Below are 27,500 nucleotides of genomic sequence, written 5' to 3'. Positions count from 1 at the left end.
TCCCCATTCTGGTATTATAGACAAGCTCACCAGCCTGAACATAAAACCCTACGTCACAAGATGGGTTGCCAACTGGCTCATGGACAGAACTCATATGGTGAGAGTTGCGGGAGCTAGGTCCACCTCTAAACCGGTTACAAGTGGTGTTCCCCAGGGCTCAGTCCTAGGACCCCTCCAGTTCGGCATATACTTCTCAGAGGGACAGGCAAGCACAGGAGGACTATAGCTGACCAAGTTTGCAGACGACTGCAAACTAGGGGCTAAAATTGACTCTCCGGCTGACACAGACATCCTCCAAAAGGGTCTCACTGAGACAGATACTTGGTGTCAAAATCATGGCCTCAAGCTAAATGCCAAAAAGTGCATAGTCATCCCCTTTGGAAAAAAACAAAGTACCCACAAACTACCACATAGGTGGTATTCCCTTACATACAGAAGAAGTAATAAGGGATCTGGGGACCCAAGCAGATAGTAATCTCATCTTTGATAATCACATTGCCAAAGTGGTTAGAAAATCCTTCTATGTCGCCCACCTAATCACAAAAGGGTTCGCATCCAGATCAAAAGAGGTCATTGTGCCCCTCTACTCATCAGACCCATCATACAGTACAACGCCCCATTTGGGGTGTACCTTACAAGACACCTGCAACAGCTGGAAAGACCACAGAAGTACCTCACCAAGAGGATCACTGGCCTCAAACAGATGCCCTATGCAGCTCGACTGAAGAAACTCCGGCTGTACTCGGTTGCATACCACCTACTCAAAGGTGATCTCTGCCTGACATACAAGGCCATGTCCAACCCAGAATTGATGGACATGCTCCACCTAAAGAAAACCTTATCCCCTCGAGCCACAAGCTCTAAAGATCTAAACCTCACCAAAAAAATAAACAGGATGTGCTGGATGGAGAGATTCCTGTCCCAGAGACTTCCCATGCTTTGGAACAAGATTCCAGTCTACACTAGGCAGAGCTCCTTGGTAACACTCTTCAAAAGAAACCTTGACGAGTGGATGTGAAACAGAACGTTTACCCCAGGGATCACTTCAGTGGCTCTGCTGGACAGACGCACAGGGAACTAATCTAAGGGGGCAGCGAAAGCAAACACATTCTGGCTAGGCTTATAAATGCCTTCGGGTAGATAGCCTAGTACCTACCTATGAATCTATAAAGCTGGCTAGCAAGATTTAACTAAATCAGGGGTCTGCAACCTGTGGCTCTGGAGCCACATGTGGCTTTTCCACCCCTCTGCAGTGGCTCCCTGTAGCTATGAAAAAATAATGGCCACTCTGCAGTACGACACACACACACACACACACACACACACACACACACACACACACACACACACAGAGCGATTGAATGATGGATTTTAAATATTGCACATAAACTTATAAACTTGCTAGAATAACATGGTTTATTTTACCATGCAGTCCACTCACACACACACACACACACACATGGACAGCGATCGAGCAATCCATTGGCAACATCAGCATCTCCTGAAAGGTTTCCGTACTTCTCCACCATACCTCTGAAACTCTTAACCACATAAAATCTGGACATAGCCACAAATAAAGGGGGAACAAAGGAAGAAAAATAGGGACAGATTTTAAATATTGCTCTTATAAACTTGCTAGAATAACATGGTTTATTTTACCATGCATTCCACACATATACTGAGAGCAATCGAGCAATTCCTTGGCAGCATCAGCATCTCCTGAAAGGTTTCCGTACCTGTCCGCCATACCTTTGAAACTCAACCACAAAATATCTGGACATAGCCACAAATAAAGGGGGAACAAAGAAAGAAAAATAGGGACAGATTTTAAATATTGCTTGTATAAACTTAGAAACTTGCTTGAATAACACTTTCTGTTAAAATGCATTTTCCACACACAAACATGCACACAGTTACTTGTCAACTGTACAGATTTTTTGCAGAATGTCCTGATTTTTGCCTCATATTTTTGCTCTGCTTCTCATAAAATTGTGGGTTTTCTGGCAAATTATTTAGGGCTAAAGTCACAAAATATAGACAGACATTTGAGCTTCAGACTTCATACCCTTCAGAAAATTCATGCTAATGCAAATCACGTTCTATCAACTTTCTAATTTTGTAAGAACAATATTAAAAAGTGTCCCTATTTTTGGGCCTTTGTCTTCTCCATTATTTATGGCTTTGTCCAGATTTCTTGCTGTGAAAAGATGAAAGGTATGACAGACAGACACACACACGCACTGACAGCAGTCGAGCAATCCCAATAAAAATCTCAACAAAGGAATAAAAATAGGGACAGATTTTAAATATTGCTCTTATAAATTTAGTTCTTTTATATATAGTATAATAACTATATATAAAACTTAATATGTTGTGTTGTCTTCATTTTACGGGTCAAATATGTTTTGTGGCTCCAGATGAATTTTATTTGGTAGGAGAAAGGCCAAAATGGCTCTTTTGATAGTGAAGGTTGCAGACTCCTGAACTAAGTCAAGGGCTCTATGTCAGTGGTAAAACGTTTAATGAAATTGTGAAGCCTGTTACTTGATAAAAACAAAAAGTATTATAAACACAGACCTATGAATTTTAAAGGAGACATAAATAAGATCTATTATCACCCACCCTAAATACTTCAGCTTTGGCCGGCTAAGATCTGCCTGCAATCAACTGGACGTATAAGTGAATTTAAGTACACTTTTAACTGCACTTTTTCATATAGTACTGTATTTTATTTATTTTTGTTTCTCAATGAATATTAATTGAACTGAAAATTGTGGCTCTGTGTCTCTACAGAAAGCTTGTGTCTCTACAGAGATCTTGTTAGAATTGTAGCCATTGAAAGCAGTGGGGGGATTGATATTCTGTGTTTTAGCCTAGGGGCTGTCGTGCCTTATATAAGTGGTACATTTTGTTTTTTTTCCTGCTAAATGCTTGAGCTTTGGCCGGCTAAGATCTGCCTGCAATCAACTGGACGTATAAGTGAATTTAAGTACACTTGTATCTGCACCTTTTAATATAGTACTGCATTTTATTTATTTTTGTTTCTCACTGAATATTAATTGAACTGAAAATTGTGGCTCTGTGTCTCTACAGTTAGCTCCCACCCACCTTCCCTCCCTCCCTCTTTGTTCTTGTTTTGGTGTTAATCTTGGTGGCATTGAAGTTGCATGCCCCTCTTGTAAATTTGTATTTGGATACTCCTTCTGAGCCCATCTTATGTGCTCACTCAACTGAGTGCAGTGAGATCATATTCTGATTTCAGGCACCCCGAGATCATATTCTGATTTCAGGCACCCCTACTGTGTACAAAGAGAGCATTTGGGAAGGAAAAAAATTCTAAGCTTGTTTCCTGCCCTTCCTGTAAGTAGTCTAGTCCACATACAGATTTTCTGTATCCAGGACTATTTGTAAGCTTCTGAGCCCCCAAGCCTTTCTGTGTTGGAGGGAAGCCTAGCTTAATTTTGTTTCTTAGAACTAGCCATTTTTTTAACTTCAGCACTCAAATCTGTTTCTTTGAGCTCAGCACTTGTTCAGATCTCGCTGTAAGCACTAAATAAGCTACAAATTACTACTCTAGAGGAAAGCAGTTTTTAGTACTTGATAAATAAGCACCTATCCAGGCATGTCTAAGGGTCAGCTCCCGGTGTTTTCTCCTGTCTACCTGATAAATCTGGGCATCTTGGGGCAATGCAGCAATTGCCTCATGTACACAGATAACCCTCTCCTCCTACCACTCAACACTACAACCTGTGACAGATGCACTTATATAGCCAAACTAGAAGCAAAGCTCTCTTCACCCAAGACTGGACTAGACAGTCAAGAGGAGAAGGTAAACACTTGCACCAAACCACACATCACATAGACACTCAAAACCTACACTACCAAAACACACACATAGAAACACAAACCACACACCTACATTTGCGGAGGCTCTCAAAAGAAACCTGCCCAAGCAACAGGGACCCCCAAAGCAGAAATGCAAACAAACTCCACCCCCAACACAACCCAAATGACACATAGCCCACAAACTCAGTGTGCCACTCAACCACAGCCCATAAGGCATAACAACGTACCCGACACTCTAGTCATAGGTGACTCTATAGTCAGGCACACTGATCTTCAACTCACCAGGCTAAACAAGGAGAAATTTACTGTCAGCAGCATGTCGGGTGCCAGGATCCGTCACATAACGCACACACTCAGGTCACTCCACAACAAGTACAAATATGACTGTCATTGTCCATGTTGGTGTGAATGACCTGAGATGTACCTTCCTGGACTACATAAAAAGAGACATGTAGGAGCTCTCTGATCTTGTAGCCCAGGCAGGTATGACCCTAGCCATGAGTAGCATCCTGCCATCACCCAGAATGATACCACAGTACAAGGACAAAATGATTAACTTCAACAATTGGCTAAGCTTCTGGTGTCATTCCAAGGGGATCCCGTATCTGTCTGCCTGGGATGACATATTCGACAGACCACGATGCTTTGCCAGAGATGGCCTGCACCTGTCACCCTTGGGATTCTGGACACTGGCCAAGGCTCTTGTCATACCTATAGTGCCTTTTTTAGGCAAGGTTCAAATGACAAATTCACCACTGTAACAGGTACAAGCAAGCAAAATCTGAGGGTAATGCTACTCAATGCTAGAAGTCTAAATCTCAAAATGCACTCACTCGAGGCACTCCTTAACATGGAGAACATCGACATCTGTGCAGTGACAGAGACCTGGTTCAAAGCTCCAGACAGCACCCCTGCATTACCAGGCTATAATTCATACCACACCTTTTGGCCACTTATCCCGGACCGAAGTAGTAAAGGTGGAGGCGTGTCCATATTCATTAAGGATATCCACACCTCTAGGCTAGTTGCACAGCATAATGCATCCAAGATTATCCAAGTGCAACTAACTCTGGGCAAGACCGCAATCCAAACTGTAGCTTGCTACAGACCCCTCACCCTGCCCCAGGATCCCCACTCCTCATTTCTTGATACACTGGAAAAAATTAGGGTACAACCTAACACCCTAATAATGGGCAATTTCAACTACCCCACTATTAACTGGGAAAACTACTCATGTACCAACTCTTTTGCTCAACGTTTTCTGGAATTCATAAATTCCAACGCCTTGGATCAACTTATTCACACCCCCACCAGGGGCAGCAATATCCTAGACCTGGTCATTACCAACATGGGCAACCGGTGCTCCACACCAGAGGTCAATTCCTTGTTGGTCAGATCCGACCACAAGCTAATCACCCTAGACATCCACATCCTGCCCCCACCCCCCATTAGGGAAACCACTGTAAAAACTTCTTCAAAGCCAACTTTACACTTCTTAAGACAGTAATGACAAACTTCATGACACCCATGCAGACGGATAATAGAGGTACGACTGCTGAATCCTACACAAATGCACTTTATAAGCGCTTACACGAGTGCATGGATCGTGCTATCCCTAACAGAACCAAGATACTATCCTCCAAAAAAAGGAAGCCAATCTGGTGGTCCTCTGCCAGAAGAAAGAAACTGTTGCAGAAAAGAGTAAAATCCCATGACTGGAGGAACTCCCTGGTCAACCTCAGTAAGAAGCTGAGATCCCTCATAAAATCCTCCAAAGCTAGTTACGAAAATAAAATTGCCACTGACTCTAAAGACAACCACAAAGCATTCTATAGCTATGTCAAGAATCTCAATGGCAACACTCGGATCTGCTCTGAGTTACAGCACAATGGCATTAAATATACAGAACCAAATGATATTGCCAACATCATGGCAGATAGGTTCAGTGCTAACTTTACACCACTCACACCCCCTAGAGGGCCCATCTCTATACCGGAAGAATGCAAAGTTCCTGTAATCATGGCTGCACAGGTAAAAAAAAAACACTCTCCAAAGCCAAGAACACAGCATCCATGGGGTGTGACAATATCCCAGGCTGCGTTCTACACGAACTACAGAACGAACTGGCGCCCCACCTAAGTACCATATTCAATCATAGCCTCACCTCAAGCTTTGTGCCCACTGAATGGCGCACCGTGACGGTTATCCCACTCCACAAAGGGGGAGCCATGACTGACCCCAGGAACTACCGCCCCATTAGCCTAACGAGCCTGGTCTGCAAGGCCATGGAACGTATCATCATGGAACTCATAAACAAAGACACTGGTAATCTCCAAACTCTGGACCCCACACAGTTCAGGTTTGTAAAAGGCAGATCATGCCTCCTAAACTTAAGACTTCTTTGAAGCAGTCACCAAAGCCATAGGTGAGGGTAGGGTGGTTCATACAGCCTATCTAGAACTCGCCAAGGCTTTCGACACCATTCCCCCACTCTGGAATTATAGATAAACTCACTAAACTAGGTATAAATCCCTATGTCACAAGATGGGTTGCCAACTGGCTCATGGAAAGAACCCACACTGTGAAAGTAGCAGACTCCAAATCCGACTTCAGACCAGTGACAAGTGGAATACCACAGAGTTCAGTCCTGGGTCCTCTCCTGTTTGGTATCTACTTCTCTGAAGTACAGGCTAACACAGAAGGTCTTTGGCTAACAAAGTTTACAGATGACTGCAAACTAGGAGCCATAACTGAAACTCCTAATGATGTGGACATCCTACAAAAGGGCTCACTGAGACAGATGCCTGGTGTCAAAGCCATGGCCTCAAGCTCAATGCCAAAAAGTGCATTGTCATCCCCTTTGGTAAAAATTCAGTACCCATGAACTACCACATAGGTGGTAGTCTACTTAACACTAAAAGTGTGATGAGACCTTGGGACACAGGTGGACAGCAGTCTCCCCTTTGATAATCACATCGCTACAATGGCCAGGAAATCCTTCTACGTGACATAACTCATCACAAAAGGTTTCTCATCCAGAAAAAAAAGGCCATTGTTCCCCTCTACTCATCACTCATTAGACCCATTACAGTGTACAACGTCCCTTTTGGTATGTACCTCACAAGATATCTACAACTGGAAAGGCCACAGAAATACCTCACAAGGAGGATTACTGGCCTCAAATAGATGCCCTACGCAGACCGTCTCAAAAATCTCCAGCTTTACTCCGTCGCATATCGCCTACTCAGAGGTGATCTCTGCCTAACATATAAAGCTATGTCAAACCCAGAACTGTTGGACATGCTCTACTTAAAGAAATCCCAATCCCTCCGAGCTACACGCTCTAGGGACCTAAACCTTGTCACCACAATAAACAGAACATGCTGGAGGGAGAGATTCCTGTCCCAGAGACTTCCCATACTCTGGAACAGACTACCTATGTCAAACAGAGCTCCTCATTAGCACTCTTCAAGAAAAATCTTGATAATTGGATGGCAAATAGGAAATTCACCCCGGGGATCACTTCTGTGGCTCTGCTCAACAGGGGCACAGGAAAGGTGCCGAAAGCCAGGGTACCTTTTTGGCTAGGCTTATATAGGCCCTAGGGCCAATAACCTAGTACCTACCTATGAATCCGGTTTATCAAGTACACAAGATTCCTGCACTGATTTTGTTGGTCTGACAAAGGTGACAAAATATCAAAATAAGATATTCTGCAGTGGTAGATAATAGATCCAAACCGGAGTCACCACATGGAAGAGTCAAATGAATGAAAAAACGTCTTTTATTGTTCCATAAAAACACAAGCGCTTTCACGTAGATAAACTACGCTTCTTCAGGTGTCATGTATTCTGCAGTGGGTGAGGGCCCCATCCTATGTTCTTTAACCGTGACCTGCTTTGTCAGACCAGAGCAAAAATTACACCAGCATCTAGGAGTGTTAAGAGAAATCCTACAAGCTTTGCATGTGCAGACGTCTGGATGGAATTTGGCTACGCACGCAATACTAAGGTAAAGCAGGTATCGGCAAAATATATATGCTGAAACTTGAAACTAAAATTCAAAACAGTAACGATTTGCTTATTAAAGTCGGACCCACATCTTTAACAAAAATCAAACATTTAAATATACCTCTGAACCTCTTAGAGCAAGAAATCTGGACAAAGCCATAAATTATAGGGGAGCAACGGGCTAAAATGGAGATACTTTTTAAATATTGCTCTTACAGACTTTAAACGTTGCTAGTCTAGAATAACACGTTTTGCATTAGTTGCAATTACATTTAGTGTACAGAGACTATAACTGATATATCTGCCATTATTTTCTGACTTCAGTCATCAATGATTTGCCAGAAAACCATAACTTTATGAGAAACATACCAACAGTTTAAGGAAACCAGTCGAGACATACTTAAAAACAAACTAATCTAGTGTCCCCAAAATAAATATTTTCTTTTTTTCCCAGGACAGAAGCCTTTATATGGTTGCCGATAACAAATCTTTCTACAAGCTTGCTGTACATAAACCCAAGTTTACGAAAAGCAACCAATTCAAAAGACCGCAAACAAGGGAGAAAAGAACGTAAATCTAACAAAAATGTGGGCATTAATAACAACATTTAACTTCCAAACCCATTTCAAGAATACTCTTTCTAAATCCCACGTGAAAATAGTGCCCATGCGTTGTAGCGCTTTAACATTCTATTGGCTCTTGTGCCACGCGTGCAGCGAATAACTTCCTTTTGCAGAAACCGTAAGAAAGTGGTACTGTACTGCAAACTGGGGGTGCATGCGATGAATATGTGCTAATGTTTGCCCGTGTTTGGAGACCTAATTTAGCAGTTCTGAATGCTAACTGTCTTTGCTGTATTTAATGTTTAACCTTTTGGAGTGAGCTGAGGTTATATATAAACCTGTTTCTTGGTATTCGGTTCTTCCGAGTATTCTGGAGATACACACTGCAGCACAAAAATATATCCGCAAAAATGTCTCAGGATTATGTGGAGTTTGACGGTGGTATTATGGAAGGGGTAGGTAATACAATTTTGATGAAAGATGGGTACGCGAGTGTACGTTTTGGGAATTATGTTATTGGGCCTAGTTACGTGCTCCAGCAACATTTTGCTCTAGATGACTATGTTAATATCCTAATTGTATTGTTTATAAATTGAATAAATTAAGCATGCGGAAACTGCCAGATGTCCAGTAATAGTGTACATACGTAAAGCAATTGTTTATCCTCCTGTTCTTTTCAACTACTGTTATTAAATGAATTAATATTCTGTCTTTATTTTGCAGGGAGGACAGATCTTGCGAGTTTGCACTTCTTTAAGCTGCATATTTGGAGCATCCATCAAAGTTAAAAATATTCGAGCTGGTAGAAGTACCCCGGGTTTGCGGTAAGATGATGTTTCTAGTCATGAAGATAAATTGATAAGCAGATATATTTCGACATTCCTGAGCAGAAAATCGGACTTGGATAACCACTTAATGTCTCATGATTTTATGTGTCATTGTTTCTTCTCCAGTAACTTGGTGTAGCACCTCACTTAACCTATTTGGGTTGGTCACAGGGTTGTGTAGAAGTTAGCAAGCTATGGAAAAATAGTTCATAAACCAAACGTGTAAGTGTACCAGACTTTAAAATTCTGACACATGGAGAAACTTATATTACTTAACCACATATCTCTCAACTGTATGAAGTTTATTTCTGAATACAATTTCCCAGTGCATTGTACTGTAAAGTGCATGTTGTTCTGGAATTGAAATAATGTTACCATGTTTGCTCATCTGTTGTTACGGAGTGATACTATTTCTTTATTTACTTAGATTGTTTGGTTTTGATGAGTTTTGGAAGACTTACTTTCTTCATGGATTTGCCATTTGTTTTGAGTGTCAAGCAGCTGTCATTGTCACTGGAAATTTTGTTTGCTTAATAGGATCATATAGCCCAGAGATTATCCCCAAAAAAGATACCTCAGTGGTTTCCCATCCACTCATCAAGGTTGAGCTTGAAGAGGGTCAGCGAAGTATTCTGTTTGACGTGTATAGGTTAATTGGTAGGTACTAGGCTGTTGGCCCTTGGGCCTATATAAGCCTAGCCAAAAAGGTATCCTGGCTTTCGCAACCCAAGTAAATTATTTTCCTGTGGCCCTATCAAGCAGAGCCACAGAAGTGATCCCCAGGGTGCATTTCCTATTTCTCATCCAATCATCAAGATTTTTCTTGAGTGCTTATGAGGAGCTCTGTTTGACATAGGTAGTTTGTTCCAGAGTATGGGAAGTCTCTGGGACAGGAATCTATCCCTCCAGCATGTTTTGTTTATTGTGGTGACATGGTTTAGGTCCCTAGAGCGTGTACATCTGAGGGATTGGGAATTCTTTAAGTGGAGCATGTCCAACAGCTCTGGGTTTGACATAGCTTTGTATGTTAGGCAGCGATTGCCTCTGAGTAGGCAATATGCGACAGAGTAAAGCTGGAGTTTATGAAACGGTCTGCGTGGGGCATCTGTTTGAGGCCAGTGATCCTCTTTGTGAGGTATTTCTGCAATCTTTCCAGGTGTTGTAGATGTCTTGTGAGGTACATACCAAAAGGGGTGTTGTACTCTATAATGGGTCTGAGTGATTAGTACAGGGGAACAATGACTTTTTTTTTTTTTTTTTTTCTGGATGAGAAACCTTTTGTGATGAGTCCTGACCACTGTGGCGATGTGATTATCGAAGGAGAGACTACTGTCCACCTGTGTCCCAAGGTCTCATCACACTTTTGGTGTTAAGTAGACTACCACCTATGTGGTAGTTCATGGGTACAGAGTTTTTATCAAAGGGGATGACATTGCACTTTTTGACATTGAGCTTGAGACCATGGCTTTGACACTAGGCATTTGTCTCAGTGAGGCCCTTTTGTAGGATGGCCACATCGTTAGGAGTTTCAATTATGGCTCCTAGTTTGCAGTCATCTGTGAACTTAGTTGCCAAAGACCTTCTGTGTTAGCCTGTACTTCAGAGAAGTAGATACTAAACAGGAGAGGACCCAGGACTGAACCTTGTGGTACTCCTCTTGTCACTGGTCTGAAGTCTGATTTGGAGTCTGCTACTTTCACAGTGTCTGTTATGTCAATAAGCCAGTTGGCAACCCATCTTGTGACATAGGGATTTATACCTAGTTTAGTGAGTTTATCTATAATTCCAGAGTGGGGGATGGTGTTAAACACCTTGGCGAGATCTAGATAGGCTGTGTGAACCACCTTACCCTTATCTATGGCTAAGCCAATCTGGTATAGGAGACATGATCTGCCTTTTACAAAACTGAACTGTGTGGGGTCCAGAGTTTGGAGATCTCCAATGTCTTTGTTTATGAGTTCCATGGCCTTACAGACCAGGCTAATGGGGTGGTAGTTCCTGAGGTCTGTTGTGGCTCCTCCTTTGTGGAGTGGGATAACCATTGCGGTGCGCTATTCAGTGGGCACAAAGCCTGAAGTGAGGCTATGACTGAACATGGTACTTAGGTTGGGGTGCCAGTTCATTCTGTAGTTCATGTAGAAGGCAGCCTGGGATGTTGTCAGGTCTCATGAATGCTGTGCTCTTGGCTTTGGAGAGTGAGGTTTTTACCTGTACAGCCGTGATTACAGGAACTTTGCATTCTTCCAGTATAAAGATGGGCCCTTTAGGGGGTGAGAGGGGGGGTAAAGTTAGCACTGAACCTATCTGCCAGGATGTTGGCAATATCTGTTGGTTCTGTATATTTAGCACCATTGTGCTGTAACTCGGAGCAGATCTGAGTGTTGCCATTGAGATTCTTTACATAGCTATAGAATGCTTTGTGGTTGTCTTTAGAATCAGTGGCGATTTTGTTTTCATAATTAGCTTTGGAGGATTTTATGAGGGATCTCAGCTTCTTACTGGGGCTGACCAGGGAGTTCCTCCAGTCATGGGATTTTACTCCTTTTTTTTTTTTTTGCAACAGTTTCTTTCTTTGGATTCCTTTTTTTGGAGGATAGCATCTTGGTTCTGTTAGGAGTAGCACAATCCATGCACTTCTGTAAGTGCTTATAAAGTGCATTTGTGTAGGATTCAGCAATCATATTTCTATTGTCCATCTGCATGGGCATCGTAAAGTTTGCCACTTCTGTCTTGAGAAGCGTGAAGTTGGCTTTGGAGAAATTTTTTACGGATGTTTCCCTAATGGGGGGGTTGGGGCAGGATGTGGATGTCTAGGGTGATTAGCTTGTGGTCGGATCTGACCAACGAGGATTTGACCTCTGGTGTGGAACACTGGTCACCCATGTTGGATGACCAGGTCTAGGATATTGCTGCCCCTGGTTCATAGGTTCGTACTAGGCTATCTGCCCTAGGGCATTTATAAGCCTAGCCAGAGTGTGGCTTTCACCACCCCTTTGGATGAGAATACTACGCCCATTTAGGGTTTAGTTTACTGTGCCTCTGTCTAGTAGTGACACAGAGAATGACCCCCGGGGTAAACCTACGATCTCCCATCCACTCGTCAAGATTTCTCTTGAAGAGAGTTAGTGAGGGGCTCTGCTTAACATGGACTGGGATTCTGTTCCAGAGTGTAGGGAGCCTCTGGGTTATGAATCTGTCCCTCCAGCACGTCCTATTTATTTCTGTGTTGAGGTTCAAATCTCTTGCTCTTGTGGCTCTGATGGATTTGGATTTTCTGAGGTGGAGCATGTCCATTAATTCTGGATTGGACATGGCCTTGTACGTCAGGCATAGATCACCTCTGAGTAGGCAGTATGCGACTGAATAGAGCTGGAGTTTCTTCAGCCGGGCAGCATATGACATATGTTTGAGACCCTTTATCCTCTTGGTGAGGAACTTTTGGGGTCTTTCCAACTGCTGCAGGTGTTGGGTAGGATACATCCCAAATGGGGCATTGTACTCAATCATGGGCCTGATAAGACAAGAGTACAGGGGCACAGTGACCTCTCTTGATCTAGATGTGATCCCTTCATGATAAGGTGGGCAATATAGAAGGTCTTCCTAACCACTTTGGCAATGTGAGTGTCAAATGAGAGGTTACTGTCAACTTGGGTCCCTAGGTCCCTGATTACCTCTTCCGTACTTAATGGATTACCACCTATGTGGTAATTTGTGGGTACCTTGTTTTTCCCAAAGGGTATGACTATACATTTTTTGGCGTTCAGCTTAAGGCCATGGCTCTGGCACCAATTATCCGTTTCTATGAGGTCTCTCTGAAGGATGCTTGTGTCCGCTGGAGTATCAATTATGGCACCCAGTATGCAGTCATCTGCGAACTTTGTCAGCCACAATCCTCCTATGTTTGTCTGCACCTCGGAAAAATAAATGCCGAACAAGAGGGGTCCCAGGACTGAGCCCTGTGGGGACACCGCATGTGACCGGCTTAGAGTCTGACATGGCTCCAGCAACTCTGACCCTGTGGGTTCTGTCCTTGAGCCAGTTTGCAACCCACCTTGTGACATATGGGTTTACATTTAAGCTGGTGAGTTTGTCTATGATGCCCGAGTGGGGTATTTTGTCGAAGGCTTTTGCAAGATCAAGGTAGGCTGTGTGAACTGTCTTACCCTCATTAATGGCCTTAGTGACTGTTTCAAAAAAGTCGACCAAGTCCAAAAGGCAGGATCTGCCCTTGACAAAGCCAAACTGGGTAGGATCCAATGTCTGTAGGTCCCCAATGTCTTTGTTTATGAGTTTGTTAATGATCCTTTCCATAGCTTTGCAGACCAGGCTCTTCACGCTTATGGGGCGGTAATTTCCGGGGTCCGTAGAAGCACCGCCTTTGTGGAGTGGGACCACTGTTGCCGTACGCCACTCTTTGGGTACATATTCTGTAGTAAGGCTAAGATTAAACAGCAGCCTTATGTGTGGGTTTAGTTCCTCTTGGAGTTCAGCCCGGGACACTGTCCTGTCCCATTGATGCTGTGTTTTTAGCTTTAGAGAGGGCGGCTTTCACCTGGGCATCTGAGATGTTAGGGAGGCTACATTCTGCTGGGATAGATATTTCTCCTTTTGGGGGGGGGGTTGCATTGAACCTGTCTGCCAGAATGTTGGCAATGTCTGTGGGTTCAGTGTATTTTGTGTCATTTTGGACTAACTCTGAGCATATCTGGGAGTTTCCACCCAGGTTTCTAACATAGCTAAAGAAGGCCTTGTGATTGTCTTTTGTATCTTTTGCGATTTTTCTCTCAAAGTTGGCCTTGGATGATGTATGAGTGATCGTAGTTTTTTGCTAGTACTGATCAGAGATGCCTTCCCTTTTAGGGATTTTGCTCTGTCATGTAGTAGCTTCCTCCTCCTGTTGTAAAGTTTGTTAATGGCTGGGGTCCACCAGACCGGGCGCCTGCCTTTGGGGGGATGGGTCTTGGTTTTATTTGGGATTGCATGATCCATGCATTCTTGAAGGTGCCCGTAGAAGGCATTTATGAAGGATTCAGCAGTGTGGGTTGTGGTTTCCACTGGCCCAGGTGCCTTGAAGGATACCACTTCAGTTTTAAGAAGTGTGAAGTTGGCTTTTGAGAAGTTCTTCACTGTGGTCTTTTGTGCAAGGGGTGGGGGTGGGATGTGGATTTCCAGTGAGATTAATTTATGGTCTGATCTCACCAATGAGTGGTATACTTCCGGTGTGGAGCATTTTGTCCCCATGTTTGTGATGATCAGGTCTAGTATATTATCTCCTCTTGTGGGAATGGTGACTAGTTGTTGTTCCATCGCATTTGAGTTTATGAATTCTAGGAACCTTTGGGCTAGAGTGTTGGGGCTTGAGTAATGTTCCCAGTCTGTGTTTGGGTAGTTGAAGTCTCCCAATATGATGGTATTTGGAGAGACATTTATACTCTCCAGTGTCTTCAAGAAGGCTGTGTGGGGTTCCTGAGTTTGAGAGGGTGGTCTGTAGCATGCTACAAACTGTAGGGCAGTTTTGCCTATGGTTAGTTGCACCTGGATGGTCTCCGATGCTTCGTGCGTTGCCACTAACCTGGAGGTGTGGGTATCTTTTGAATATGGATACTCCCCCTCCTTTTGTGGTTCGGTCCAAGTTTTGAGGCCGGAAAGCATGATATGAGGTAAAACCTGGTAGTGCTGGGGTGCTCTCAGGAGCCTTGAACCAGGTTTCAGTCACTGCATAGACATTGATGTTCTCCATACTGAGGAGGGCTTCGAGAGCGTGCATCTTGGGGTTTAGACTTCTGGCATTGAGCAGCATTACCCTTAGTTTTTTTCCACTTGTGTTTTCTAGGGAGGTAGGTTTGTCATTTGAGTTTTGCCTAAAAAAGGCACTATGGGGGTGGCAAGAGCCTTGGCCAATATCCAGAAGCCCAGGGGTGACAGGTGCAAGCCATCCCTTGCGAAGCAGCGTGGCTTGTCAAGCATGTCATCCCAAGCAGACAGACATTGGATCCCCTTAGAATGACACCAGTAATTAAGCCAATTGTTAAAAATTATCATTTTGTCTTTGTACTGTGGCATCATTCTTGGTGAGGGTAAGATGCTGCTCAGGGTCAGGGTCATACCGGCCTGGGCTACATAATCAAGAGAGCTCCTCTATGTCTCTTTTCATGTAGTACAGGGAGGTACATCTCCGGTCGTTCACACGGGCATGGACAATGACTGAGTCATATTTGTACTTGCTGTGGAGTGACCTGAGTGCTTGTGTTATGTGGCGGATTCTAGCACCCGACAGGCAGCTTACTGTAACCTTTTCCTTGTTCAGTCTGGTGAGCGGGACGTCAGTGTGTCTGACTATGGAGTCACCTATTACAAGTGTGTCTGGTATGTTGTTTGGCCTTAAGGGCTGTGACTGTTTAGCACACAGACTTTGTGAACTATGTGTTGCATGTGCTATGTCTTGAGGTAGTGGTCGCTTGGGTGTCTGCTTTGGAGGCCTCTGTTGTTTTGGTAGATTTTTAATCGGAGCCTCCGAGTATGTTTTTGTGTGTTTGTGTTTGGTTTGCAGTTGTGATGTGAGACTGGGTTTGTGGTGTGCGTGGTTACCTTCTCCTCCTGACTGATTTTGCCAGTACTGAGTTGAGAGAGCTCAGCCTCCAGTTTGGCTATATAGTTGCATCTCTCACATATATTTGTATTTGTTGGGAGGAGGAGAGGGTTGCCTGTGTACATGAGGCAATTGTAACATTGCCTCAGGATTCCCAGATTCACCAGCTGAACAGGAGAGGACGCCAGCAACTGACCCTTCGACATGCTAGAATAGTGTAAAAGATTGCTGTGTAACTGAGTCAGAAAGGACCTATAGGGAAATGGGTACTCAAGGGGATTTAGGTGAATGAAGTACTTTCTTTTTTGTTTGAGTGCTTTACCTGTATAAAAATGCTTTAGGAGTAAGTGCTGGGCTTTTCAGGTAGAGAATAGGCTGTTTAGATTGCAAGTAGAGCAGTTCTAAGGGAAAAATTGAAGAGCAGACTTTACAGAGCCAGAAATAGTTTAAACTTCATTAACCGGCGCTGCCCGATGCTGCTCTGAGCAACTTCACGCAACAGCGTGCAAAAACGGGCTTTATAGCAGGGGGTTGAAAAGAGCCAGGAATTGACCCAAAATGGCCAATAAACTACAAGTTGCTGGGCTGGAACCACTCCTCTAGGGACAAATAGGTTGCTCAGTGCTCTCCACTCCCACTGGTGAACGGAGAAGCTTCCTCTTATCCAAATAAGGATATGGATAGCACAGGAACTATGACAAAGCCCAGAGATAAAGCAAAATCTGAAGACTGGACTATTCTAGTTCAGTAAGACGGGAAAACAAGGATATTTTGTTTTTTTTTTTTTTTTACAGAGACCGAAGAAAAAGATACAGTAGCAAACAGTAAATGCTATAAAACGGCTAGTGCACTTGAGTGTGTTAGCCTAACAGTTAAATTAAACAAAAAATAACTTTTTAAAGTGCAAACAGTTTAGAATCAACACAGGTACAGTATAAATAATATGCAGAGCTGTTTTTTAGGCGAAATGCAGTCGAGATACAGTAATTAAAACGAAAGCCAGAAAAAATACTTAAAAATCAAGGAAAGTCACACTCTCACTCTCTGCTGCTTGCAGAACTCTGCAGGACACCACGAGGAGCTGTGCTGAGTTGTGTGGATGAATTGGTCCAAGGGTTGGAATTTATGAATTCCAGAAAACATTGAGCAAAAGAGTTCGTACATGAGTAGTTTTCCCAGTTAATAGTGGGGTAGTTGAAATCACCCATTATTAGGGTGTTGGGTTGTACCATTCTGTTTTCCAGTGTATCAAGAAAAGAGGAGTGGGGATCTTGGGGCATGGTGGGGGGGGGGGGTCCGTAACTATCTACAATCTGGATTGCGGTCTTGCCCAGAGTTAGTTGAACTTGGATAATCTCGGATGCATTATGCTGAGCAACTAGCTTGGAGGTGTGGATATCCTTAATGAATATGGACACACCTCAGCCTTTAGTGGTTTGGTCTGGGTTAGGTGGTCGATAAGGTGTGGTATGAACTATAGCCTGGTAATGCAGGGGTGCTCTCTGGAGTTTGAACCAGGTCTCTGTCACTACACAGATGTCGATGTTCTCCATTTTAAGGAGTGCCTCGAATGAGTGCATTTTGAGGTTTAGACTTCTAGCATCGAGTAGTATTACTCTCAGATTTTGCTTACTTGTACCTGTTACGGTGGTGAATTTGTCATTTGAACTTTGCCTAAAAAGGCACTATGGGATGGCAATTGCCTTTGCCAGTATCTGGAATCCCAAGGGCGACAGGTGCAGGCCATCTCTGGCAAAGCATCGTGGTCTGTCGATCATGTCATCCCAGGCAGACGGATACTGGATTCCTTTAGAATGACACCAGAAGCTTAGCCAATTGTTGAAGTCAGTCATTTTGTCGTTGTACTGTGGTATCATTCTGGGTGATGGCAGGATGCTACTCAGGACTAGGGTCATACCTGCCTGGGCTACAAGATCGGAGAGCTGCTCCGTTTCTCTTTTCATGTAGTCTAGGGAAGTACGTTTCAGGTCATTCACACCAACATGGACAAGGTCATTCACACCAACATGGGCAATGACAGAATCATATTTGTACCTGTGGAGTGGCCTGAGTGAGTGCATTATGAGGCGGATCCTGGCACCCGACAAGCAGCGGACAGTAACTTTCTCCTTGTTTAGCCTGGTGAGTGGAACATCAGTGTGCCTGACTATAGAGTCACCTATGACTTGAGTGTTTGGTATGTTATGCTTTATGGGCTGTAGTTGAGTGGCACACTGAGTTTGTGGGCTATGTGACATTTGGATTGCTGAACAATCTGTATGATACCGAGTAGAGTGATAGTGATTTGAACCTGTCCGCATAAGACAGGTGTTGGGAGGCCATGGATTCTCTTTCTGAGGTATTTCTGTGGCCTTTTTGGTATGTCCAGATGTTTGGAGAGGTACATACCAAACAGGGCGTTATTCGCAATTGTTGGTCTAATGAAGGAAGAGTATAGAGGGTAATCACCTCCTTTTTTCTGGATGCAATCCCATTACTTATGAGATGAACCAAGTAAAATGATTTTCTGACCACAGCTGCTACATAATGGTTGAATGTGAGATTGTTGTCACCCTGCAATACCCAGGCCTCTCACCACAGGCTGTGTACTTGGGGGTTTGCTGTTGTGACAATCAGTAGGGCCCTTGTTTTTGCTGAATGGTATGATACAGTTTTTTTTTTTTTTTTTTGCATTTAATTGCGAGGTCTTGACTTTGGCACCAGTCATTAGTTGCTGTGAGACCATCTTGCAGTATGTTAACATCATTTGGAGAGTCGGTGACAGCACCTGACTTGCAGTCATTCGCAAACTTGGTCAGCCACAGGCTTGTCTTTGCCTGGACACTGAGAAGTAGATGCCACACAGTAGGGGTCCCAGGACAGATCCCTGGGAAACTCCACTAGTAGCAGGTCTGCTGTCAGAGGTGGAGGTGCATATTATGCCATTGTGGATCCGGTCGGTGAGCCAGTTGGCCACCCACCTGATGAGATAGGGATTTACGCCAAGTTGTCAGCTTTTCGATGATGCCTAAGTGGGGGATTGTGTCAAAGGCCTTGCCCAAGTCAAGGTAAGCTGTATGCACTGACTTTCCCTCATCCAGTGCCTTGGTGACAGTCTCAAAGAAGTCAACCAGGTTCAAAGGCAAGATATGCCCTTGATGAATCCAAACTGGGTGGGGATAAGTGCTTGGAGATTGTCTATGTCCTTGTGTATGAGATCCATAATATGCTGCATGGCTTTGCAGATCAGACTTGTCAAGCTAATGGGCCGATAGTTTCCAGGGTCAGTAGTGGCACCACTTTGATGCAAGGGGATGACAGTGGCATTTCTCCATTCTGCTGAAATGAAGCCTGTACTTGGGCTGTGGTTGAATAGGGTGTTTAATAGCGAAGCTACTTCTTGCGGGAGATGGTGCAGAATATACAGCCTGGGATACTATGAGGTCCCATGGAAGCTGTGTTCTTTGCCTCGGATAGGACCTTTAACACTTGTTCTGTGGAAATTTGAGGTGCGGGACACATTGTGGATGTAGAAAAGGCCTTTAGGGGAGACAGGAGGTGAAGTTTGCGCTGAACCTATTGGCTTATTCAACAGGACCACTGTAAGTTTTATAGTTAAGTACTAATTCGGAACAGACCTGGTCTTTGCCATGGAGGTTCCTGATGTAACTGAAGAAGGCTTTATGGTTTCCCTTTGTTTTGGAGGCTAGTTTCAATTCATAATTGACTCTGGAGGTTTTCACTAGTGATCGATTTGCTTGTTGAGGCTAAGGAGGAAGTTTTTCCAATTTGGAATTTGTTGCTTTTTACCCTTGGACAACAGTTTCTTCCTTTTTGTTGTAGAGCCTGTTGATAGAGGATGTCCACCAGACAGGTTTGTGTTTCCTTGACGAGCAGGTTTTAGTTCTGTTCGGTATGGCTTAGTCCATGCAGTTGTACACGTGCTTGTATACTGCATTGGCATACTGTTCAGCATAGTTGTCTGCATCCTCTGAGGTGGGGGCGGTGGTGTGAAACTACTATTGCCCTCCCTTGGGAGATTGTAGTCAGCTTTTGAGAAGTTTTTTAGCCTGGTTATGGCTGGGTGGGGGTTGGGTGAAATAGAAACTTTGAATGAGACCGATGATCTTATCTCACCAGGGAAGAACATACTATGGGAGTGGTGCAGCGGTCACCCATGTTGATGAGAACCAAGTCCAAAATATTGTCTCCCCTTGTGGGGGATGAGATGAGCTGGTCTAGTGCATTAGAACTGATGAAGTCAAGAATTGTTGGATGAGTGCATTAGTGCACGAGTAGTTCACCCAGATTATGGTGGGATAGTTGAAGTCGCCAAGGATCAGGGTACTAGAGGGTACCTTGATGGAGTCAAGTAGATCCAGGTAGGAGGATTGGGTGTCCTGAGCCTTGGAGGGGGTTCTGTAGCTGGCTTTAACTTGGATGGGTGTCTTGCCAACTGTCAGTTGCACCTGGAGTTGTTCCGGTGCTTCATGCTGGATTTTACTTCCATACTGTTCTTTTTCCATTATGTCTGCATTATAGAAATACTTTATTAGATGTAGTTAAGGGTTCATATTTGGCTTGGTAAAACATACATATTTGGCTAGGACATAAGACGTTTTTATTAGTGTTTGAGAACTGCAAAGTTGACATCCACCTGAAAAAAAACACTGAAACTAGTAATTTGAGTTGAAATATGGACAGATACTGTTTCTGAACTGTGCAGTAACCCTCTCTTGCTGGAATGTGTTGTATATTTTAAGAGTTCTACAGTAGCTAACATTTGTACAGGTATGTTAACGGACAAAACTAATGGATAGTGTGATAGCATAACAGTATGTGTGGTTTTATGATGGTAAGCGCATCATTAAGTCTTGTAGGTGGAGTAGGGAGAGGGAGCTGATCAATGGGGAGTTGTTGGTGTGCGGAACATCCCTACCTTTTCTTGTAGAAATTTGGTTCTCGATTCTGAATGTGTAGTACTTGAATGAATGTCTGGTGGTTAGTTGTCCCTTAGTTTGAGATCCAGAACTAAAATGGTATGACTGGCAATAGTTATGAGATTGCTGAGTGATTTATAGAAGCAATGAGAACTGATGTCATTACAGTGTCAATGACCGGTAATTTAGAGGGTATCTGTGGGGTGAAGGTGATTTTGATGGAAAGAGGACCACAGCTTTCTGATTGCTTACAACACCAAAGGTAAATGCAGTTTCTGCTGAAGACTTTAGACCAGAATATTATAGCTATCCACTATAGAGAGTCTCTTTGAATGGTTGCAGTTCAGGAAAGGATGCAGTGGCTGCCTGCTTAATTGCCCCTTTAGACTATCAAATGCTTTTGTCCTTTAAAGCATATGCTCTAAAGAACAGTTACTATGCATATGCTGCCTTGATACAGTTAAGGGGCTCACCACCACCTTTTTTAAGATCTGATTGTGTTTTCCACTGTACAGGTTAGTTTGTGTTATGTAAAGTCCTAGTTAGTTAGTTGTTTGTTTTTCTTTCTTTCTTACCTACTTAATGTTTCCTTGATTATTTTAGTTGTGTATTTATAGGCTAACAACCACTGGGGGCCTTTGTAAGCCTAGCCATGCAACCCAAAACGTATCCCTTGAGTTATTGTGCCTTAGAGATTATTTTAAGGGGTATTTGTTAGGGTGTGATTTAATGGCTGCTGCTTTCTATCAGACCGGGGGGGGGGGGGTGAATGTCTGTTTTCCATACACTGGTCCAGGTTGGGCTTGAATAGGGTTAGAGAAGAGTGTTGCTCATGTGAATGAAAAGCCTATTCCAGAGAGTGGGGATTCTCTGTGATAACATGCCTCTCCCTCCAACATGTCCTTTTTAAGTCACAAGAAAAGTTTAAATCTTTAGATCTAGTATTTATTGTGCTGTTCATTTTGTGGATATTGAAAACATCCATCCAGAGCAGGATCCAAGGATGCCTTGCATACCAGGCATAAACTCTGTCTCAGCAGTCTGTAGGAAATGGGCTGTCTGCATAGGACATTGTATTCACGTCCTGTATTCAGTTTGTGAGGAACCTTTGCAGGTATTCTAGTTGTAGCATGTGCCTGTCGGGTACATTCCAAAGGGGGCATTATACTCTGTGATGGGTCTGATGATGGCCTTATACAGTGACAAGTAACTTCTCTAGGTCTAGATGCCATGTTCTTACTTATAAGTTGAGTGACATTGATTAATTTTCTTACTACCTTAGACACATGTTCATAGTAACCTATCTTTCAACCAGCATGATTCCCCAAATTCCTGATTACTGTCTACTTTTAAGGATGTTTTATCAGTTAGGTAGCTTCCCTGGGTGGCCAGCTTCCCAAAAGGTATTATTATGCATTTCATGACATTTGAGTTTTAAGCTGTGGTTTTGGCACCAGTCATTTGTAAGTATTAGACCTTCCTGTAAGATGTTAGTATCTTGGAGCGTAGGTTCTTTGATTGCTCCCAGCTAGCAGTCATCTGCACACTTGATAAGCCAGAGGCCCTTGACTTCTGAAAAATAGGAGCTGTCCTAGCTCAGAGCCCTAGGGGAATCCACTGGCAACGTTCTCTTTGTGGAGGTGATCTCCACAATCCTAATTTCCTGGGTCCTGTCTGTGAGCCGTTGGGCTGTCCTGTGAGTTACATAAGGGTTTATGTCTAGTTCTTACAATATCCAAGTGAGGTATTGTATCAAATGTCTTTGGTTATGTCAAGGTAGGCAGTATGTGCCATTTTGCCCTAATGCATTGCCTTGGTGGCCTTCTCAAAGAAGTCCACCAAGTTCAGTAGGCATGTCCTGCCTTTAACAAAACCAAACTGGGTTGGGTTCAGTGTCGACAGGTTTCCTGTGTCGTGTGTTAAATCATTTCCATGATAATTGTTTCCATCACTTTACATGTGAGATTAGTCAGACTAATGGGTCTGTAGTTTCTGAGCTCTGTTGGTGGTCCAGCCTTGTACAGAGGAATGACCATTGCAGTCTTCCATTCATATGACATGATGTCCGTGTAAGGCTGTGGTTGAATAGTGACATCACTGGCCCTGATGGGTCATATTTCAGGCTATTTAAGTGGCATTCTATAATTTTATTAGGGCCTATCGAAGCTGTAATTTTAGATGCTTTCTCAAAGGTTAAGATCTGTTCTCTACTGAAAGCTGGAGGGATTATTTTAGATGGTATTTCTTGGGGGGGGCAGTTGGTGAGAGGGGTGTAAAGTTGGAGCTGACTTTTTCAGCCAAGAGATTTGCTACATCTCCCAGTTCTGTGAACATGGCTCCATTGTTGTTGTTGTTGTTTTGGACATAGCTAAAGAAGGCCTTATGGTTGTTCTTGGTCTGGAATGCTATCTTTACATCACAACTTGCTTTATTGGACATAATTATTCTTTTTAGTTGTGTTCAGTTTGAGAGAGGTTTTTTTCTTTTGCTTTATTTTGCTCTTAACACTTCTTCTTTCAGCTTTGACTTTCTTCCTTTTGTTGCACAACCCTTTTGAATTCCATCAGGGTGGTTTGTTTTTTGTTAGTCTTGGGCTTACTTCTGGCAGGCACAGCAGCTGCTGTGCAGTCATTGACATGGTTATGAATAGGCTGCTGTGTTATCAGGTTTTGGAGAAGTTGATATTTTTGAGAGGTTATCACTTAAAAGGTAGCTTGCCTTGGAGTAGTTTCTAACTGTACAGGGTTTGCTGTGTTACAGTTTGATACTTATTTCGAAGGAAACTGCTTTCTGGTCTGACCTTAACAGAGAGGACATAACACTGGTGGGTGCAGCATTCTCCTGTATTTGTGGGTACCAAGTCCAATATGTTTATACCTCTAGTAAGCATACATAATAATTGGTTCAGGGTGTTTGTATTTGCAAAGTTTAGGAATCTCTGCATCTGCAAATCTAGGGGCATGTAGGATTCCCAGTTTACAGAGGAATGATTAAAAGTCACCCATGAGTGTGGTATTTGGATGAATGGTGACGGTCTCCAATAGGTCTTGAGTTTGAGATTGAGCTTTGGATTTCATGGGACATAGAGGGTGATTTATAGCTTTCTAGGATATGGTATGGAACTTTGTGTGTGGTAATCTGGCTGTGGAGGAACCCCAGTGCCTCATCTTGTTTAACCAACCTAGACGTATGTTTGTCAGTGTAGATTGGGACACCTCCACCTTTAGTCCCTGTCTGTTCAGTTGGTCTAAATGTGTGGAAGGCCCTGAAGCCTTGCACTGCAGGGGTGTACACTCTGCAGTTTTAAACCTTTTTTTTCTGTTACTGCGTAGATGTCGCCATCCTCCCAAGGTGAGGAAAGCTGGAAGGGAGTGGAGCTTCTTGTATTAGATTCCTGGCATTGAGCAGTAATACCTTTGATTTCCTTGGGTATATTTTCCTGTGTTGGAAGGTTTGTCAATTTGGTGTCGCTTAAAAGGCTGTACGGGGGGGGGGGGGGTGACAATGTTTTAGCCAGTATTGAAAATGCCTAGAGGGGACAGATGACCATCTTTGGCAAAGTAACATGGGTTAACCATGACCTCCCATGCTGCTAAATATTGCACTCACCCCCCCAGCCCCAGAATGACACTCTAAGATAAGCAAATTATTAAAACAATTGTCTTCTGTTTTGTATTGTGGCCTCATCCTTGGTGAAAGTAGAAAGCTGCTGCATGCTAGGCCCATACCAGTCCGTGACGCACAGTCCAAGATCTCCGTAATGTCTCCCTTCATACAGTCTGGGAAGGTACGTTTTGGATCAGTTGCACTTATATGGATTATGACTGAAATGTATTGGTACGTATGATGCAATGACTTGAGTGCATGTGTAACTTGGCAGTTCCTGGCCCCTGGGGCATCATAGGCTAATGACTACTGGGGCCTTATAATCATCCCAATCATAATCAGTATGTTGTACAGTGGAGTCCCCTATGACTAGATTCCTAGGTAATGCATTGACTTGCCTTATGAGCTTGGTAGTGGAGGCTCTACTGGGTGTGGCTGTATGTGCAGTGTTGTTTCTGTTGAGTGCTCTCAAGTTTGCTGAGGATAATTTTTGCAGGTGGAATGCCCAGAAGGTCTTTGGGTGTTTGGGCAGATTGCATTTACGTGTCTCAGTATAACTAGGTCTACAGGTGGGATGCATACTCTGTGTGTGTTAATTTCTAACAACCAGATTGTTATGAATGTTTGTTCTCGAGAGTTATTGCTTTCAGAAACGTATATATGCATCTCTTGTATACTATATTTGTTTGAGGATTAAATGGTTGTCAATGGCTATTAGACTATTGTTACATTGTGTGAATATACCAATATCCACCAAACTGGCTACTGAGAAAATGGGAAAGTCTGTATTATGTCAGGTCCTTTAGGGGGTGAGCTCCAAGGATGCAGTGCACGAGGGGTTAATAGTGGACTGAATAAGGGTACATTTGGGGCTAGAGACTAGACTAGGCTAAATATTACTAAATTCAAGGAGCAGTGCTCCTCAATGCACAAGTTAGCTGCTATGTGCTACTCAACATGCAAAATAGTTGCTCTGCACTCGCCAAGTTACGGGTGCAGCTTCAGAGGTGGTTTTATAAAGTAAAATTTGGTTTCTAGGTATCAGCATCTATACAGGGCACTACTAAACACTACTGCATGATGGGTAGTTGTGTGCAAATGCTCCAAATTTATACCCACACTTAAAACACAGGAAACTGGCTAAAAGTCCCCTGGCCAGTAAAGTGACTGCACTTAACTTTGTTACATGTGGCCTTCTGCCCCTAGATGGACTGTTCATGTCCTCTTAATGTAAAAACACAAAAATTGTTTGAGATTTTAGTGACTTGCTGTCTGAGTGCTGGATTTTTGGAAATACAAGGCCTGACTATACATTTTTCTTTCTTGTTTGAAAAAATATCTTTGCCTATGTCATAAGTGATTAGTTCAATAATTATACATTTGTATAAATAAAAACCAACCATATTGACTTGCATTGCCTATAATCTTCTATGAGTCAGTGTAGTCATTCCTTACCTCATTTAATTACTGCATTCACTTAAACCTCATTCCTCCTCCAAATCATTATTCTGAATGTATTCCCACAATTCACATTTTTTTCTATGTAATTTGCTCCTACCCTTTTCTAAAGATCCCACTTCAGTTATGTTATCTCTGTTACTATATTCACTACTTAGTATTTCTGTTTTCTAGTAATTGCTTTTTTGGCAGCCACCAGAATTAAACGTGGCCACAACTTATGTCTAGGTAATTCTGATTCTGTATCACAGCTCAAGAAATTATTCCTACACCAGTTTGTTCACCCAGTATTTCTCAGAGTAGTCTGCAGGGAAATTTTAGTCTGCCAGCTCATTATATTTTAAAAACTATGTTCTTAATTACCTATCACACTTCTGACATTTTCAGTCTACATGAGGAACAATTCTTTTGGAGTCTGCTTGGGGTATAAAAATACACTTGCAACGAAGTTTAATCGTAAGTCTTCTAAACTTCGTTGCATATTTGGGAGACATACATATATAAACTTCCATAGTTTATGTGTGAATTGCTTATCTGATCTCTCAATTTTTTCTAATCTCTTCTTATTCCTATATTTATCATGCAATATTTTATATTCCCTTGCAATCCACTCCCAACAGCATGGTGTGGAAACTCCTTCCTTTCCCCTTTGTTTGGAGGCCATGAGAATTTGAGAGTGACCGTTTGCATACAGTCACAATCCCTTTGTTATTGTCAGCCGTATCCCATGGTAATCCAGCTCATTAGCATACAGACTCAGCTGTTGGCTGCTGATGCCTTAAGAGTTTCTGTAGCTAGAACGTTGTTCACAGTTAAATACTAGACAATTAGTCTGCAGGATATTACACGCTGGGTCAATATCCGGACAGTGACCAGAGTCAGGAATACCTTAACCGTTATGCCAAACCTGGCACGGGAGAAGCCTTGATGTGGCCTTCTTGTATCCACATCCTCTCCCTCAGAAAGGCATGTGGGGATGCAGTCCTATTGAAGTGGACCCAGCGTCTCCTTTGTACCCCCTCACCATTTCCCTTTATATCAAGATTTCTTGAGAAAGCCAGAATGCACAAGGCCAAGATCATTGTTTGCTCCTTTTTTGGCTCTAGCAAATGTGGATCACCTGTTATGGCCTCATTTTCTGGACAGTCTTTTCTGCCTGAGGCCAAGTCTTTTCTGCCTGAGGCCAACTAGTAGACCTGTATCTTAACTAGTTTGGTAAGCCACACCCAAACCTTCACTTCTTATGCCCAACTCCCCCCCCCCCCCCAAGTTCTGGCTAGGGGCCCTTCATTCCCAGGAATGGTGGTTCAGATGCTTCCTCTGTTTTGAGACCAAACACAAGGAAAACCTACGAGCAGGCTCTTCTGAAAACAAATCCACTAAAGGTAGCAGTGAAAGCTAATTTAAATTAACCCACTAATCATTCAGTCTTCTTTCCTGATTATGCTAACAAAGGACAGTATATGTTGCTGTACATGGATGCTTGCAGGCGCTCAGATCTTATGTCGATAAAATTAAAGGAAATGGAAAAAGATTCTTGGCTGTTTTTGTCCTTTTTCAGCCAAGAAATTGAGGATGAAGCTAATAAAACAAAAAATGGCTTACACATTGTGTTATACTTAACACAACAGGGCCTTTTTGCCATGTCTAGAGCTTACATG

General features: G+C 43.1%; 1 protein-coding gene across 1 annotated transcript in view; it reads left to right on the top strand.

The window, feature by feature from the left end:
- The first annotated feature begins 8,571 nt into the window (after positions 1–8,571).
- RTCA (RNA 3'-terminal phosphate cyclase) overlaps positions 8,572–27,500 on the top strand; it is a 337,192-nt gene continuing 318,263 nt past the window's right edge. The window contains exons 1-2 of the mRNA XM_044085720.1: positions 8,572–8,874; positions 9,143–9,243. Coding sequence (XP_043941655.1) covers positions 8,830–8,874; positions 9,143–9,243 — 146 coding nt within the window. The 5' untranslated portion in view covers positions 8,572–8,829. The remainder of the gene's footprint in view (positions 8,875–9,142; positions 9,244–27,500) is intronic.

Source organism: Protopterus annectens, chromosome 10.part0 (genome assembly GCF_019279795.1).
Source record: "Protopterus annectens isolate FY-2018-M chromosome 10.part0, PAN1.0, whole genome shotgun sequence".
NCBI classification, from domain to species: domain Eukaryota; kingdom Metazoa; phylum Chordata; order Ceratodontiformes; family Protopteridae; genus Protopterus; species Protopterus annectens.
The sequence above is the reverse complement of the archived record's forward strand: the minus strand, read 5'-3'. Positions and strand labels throughout refer to the sequence as shown.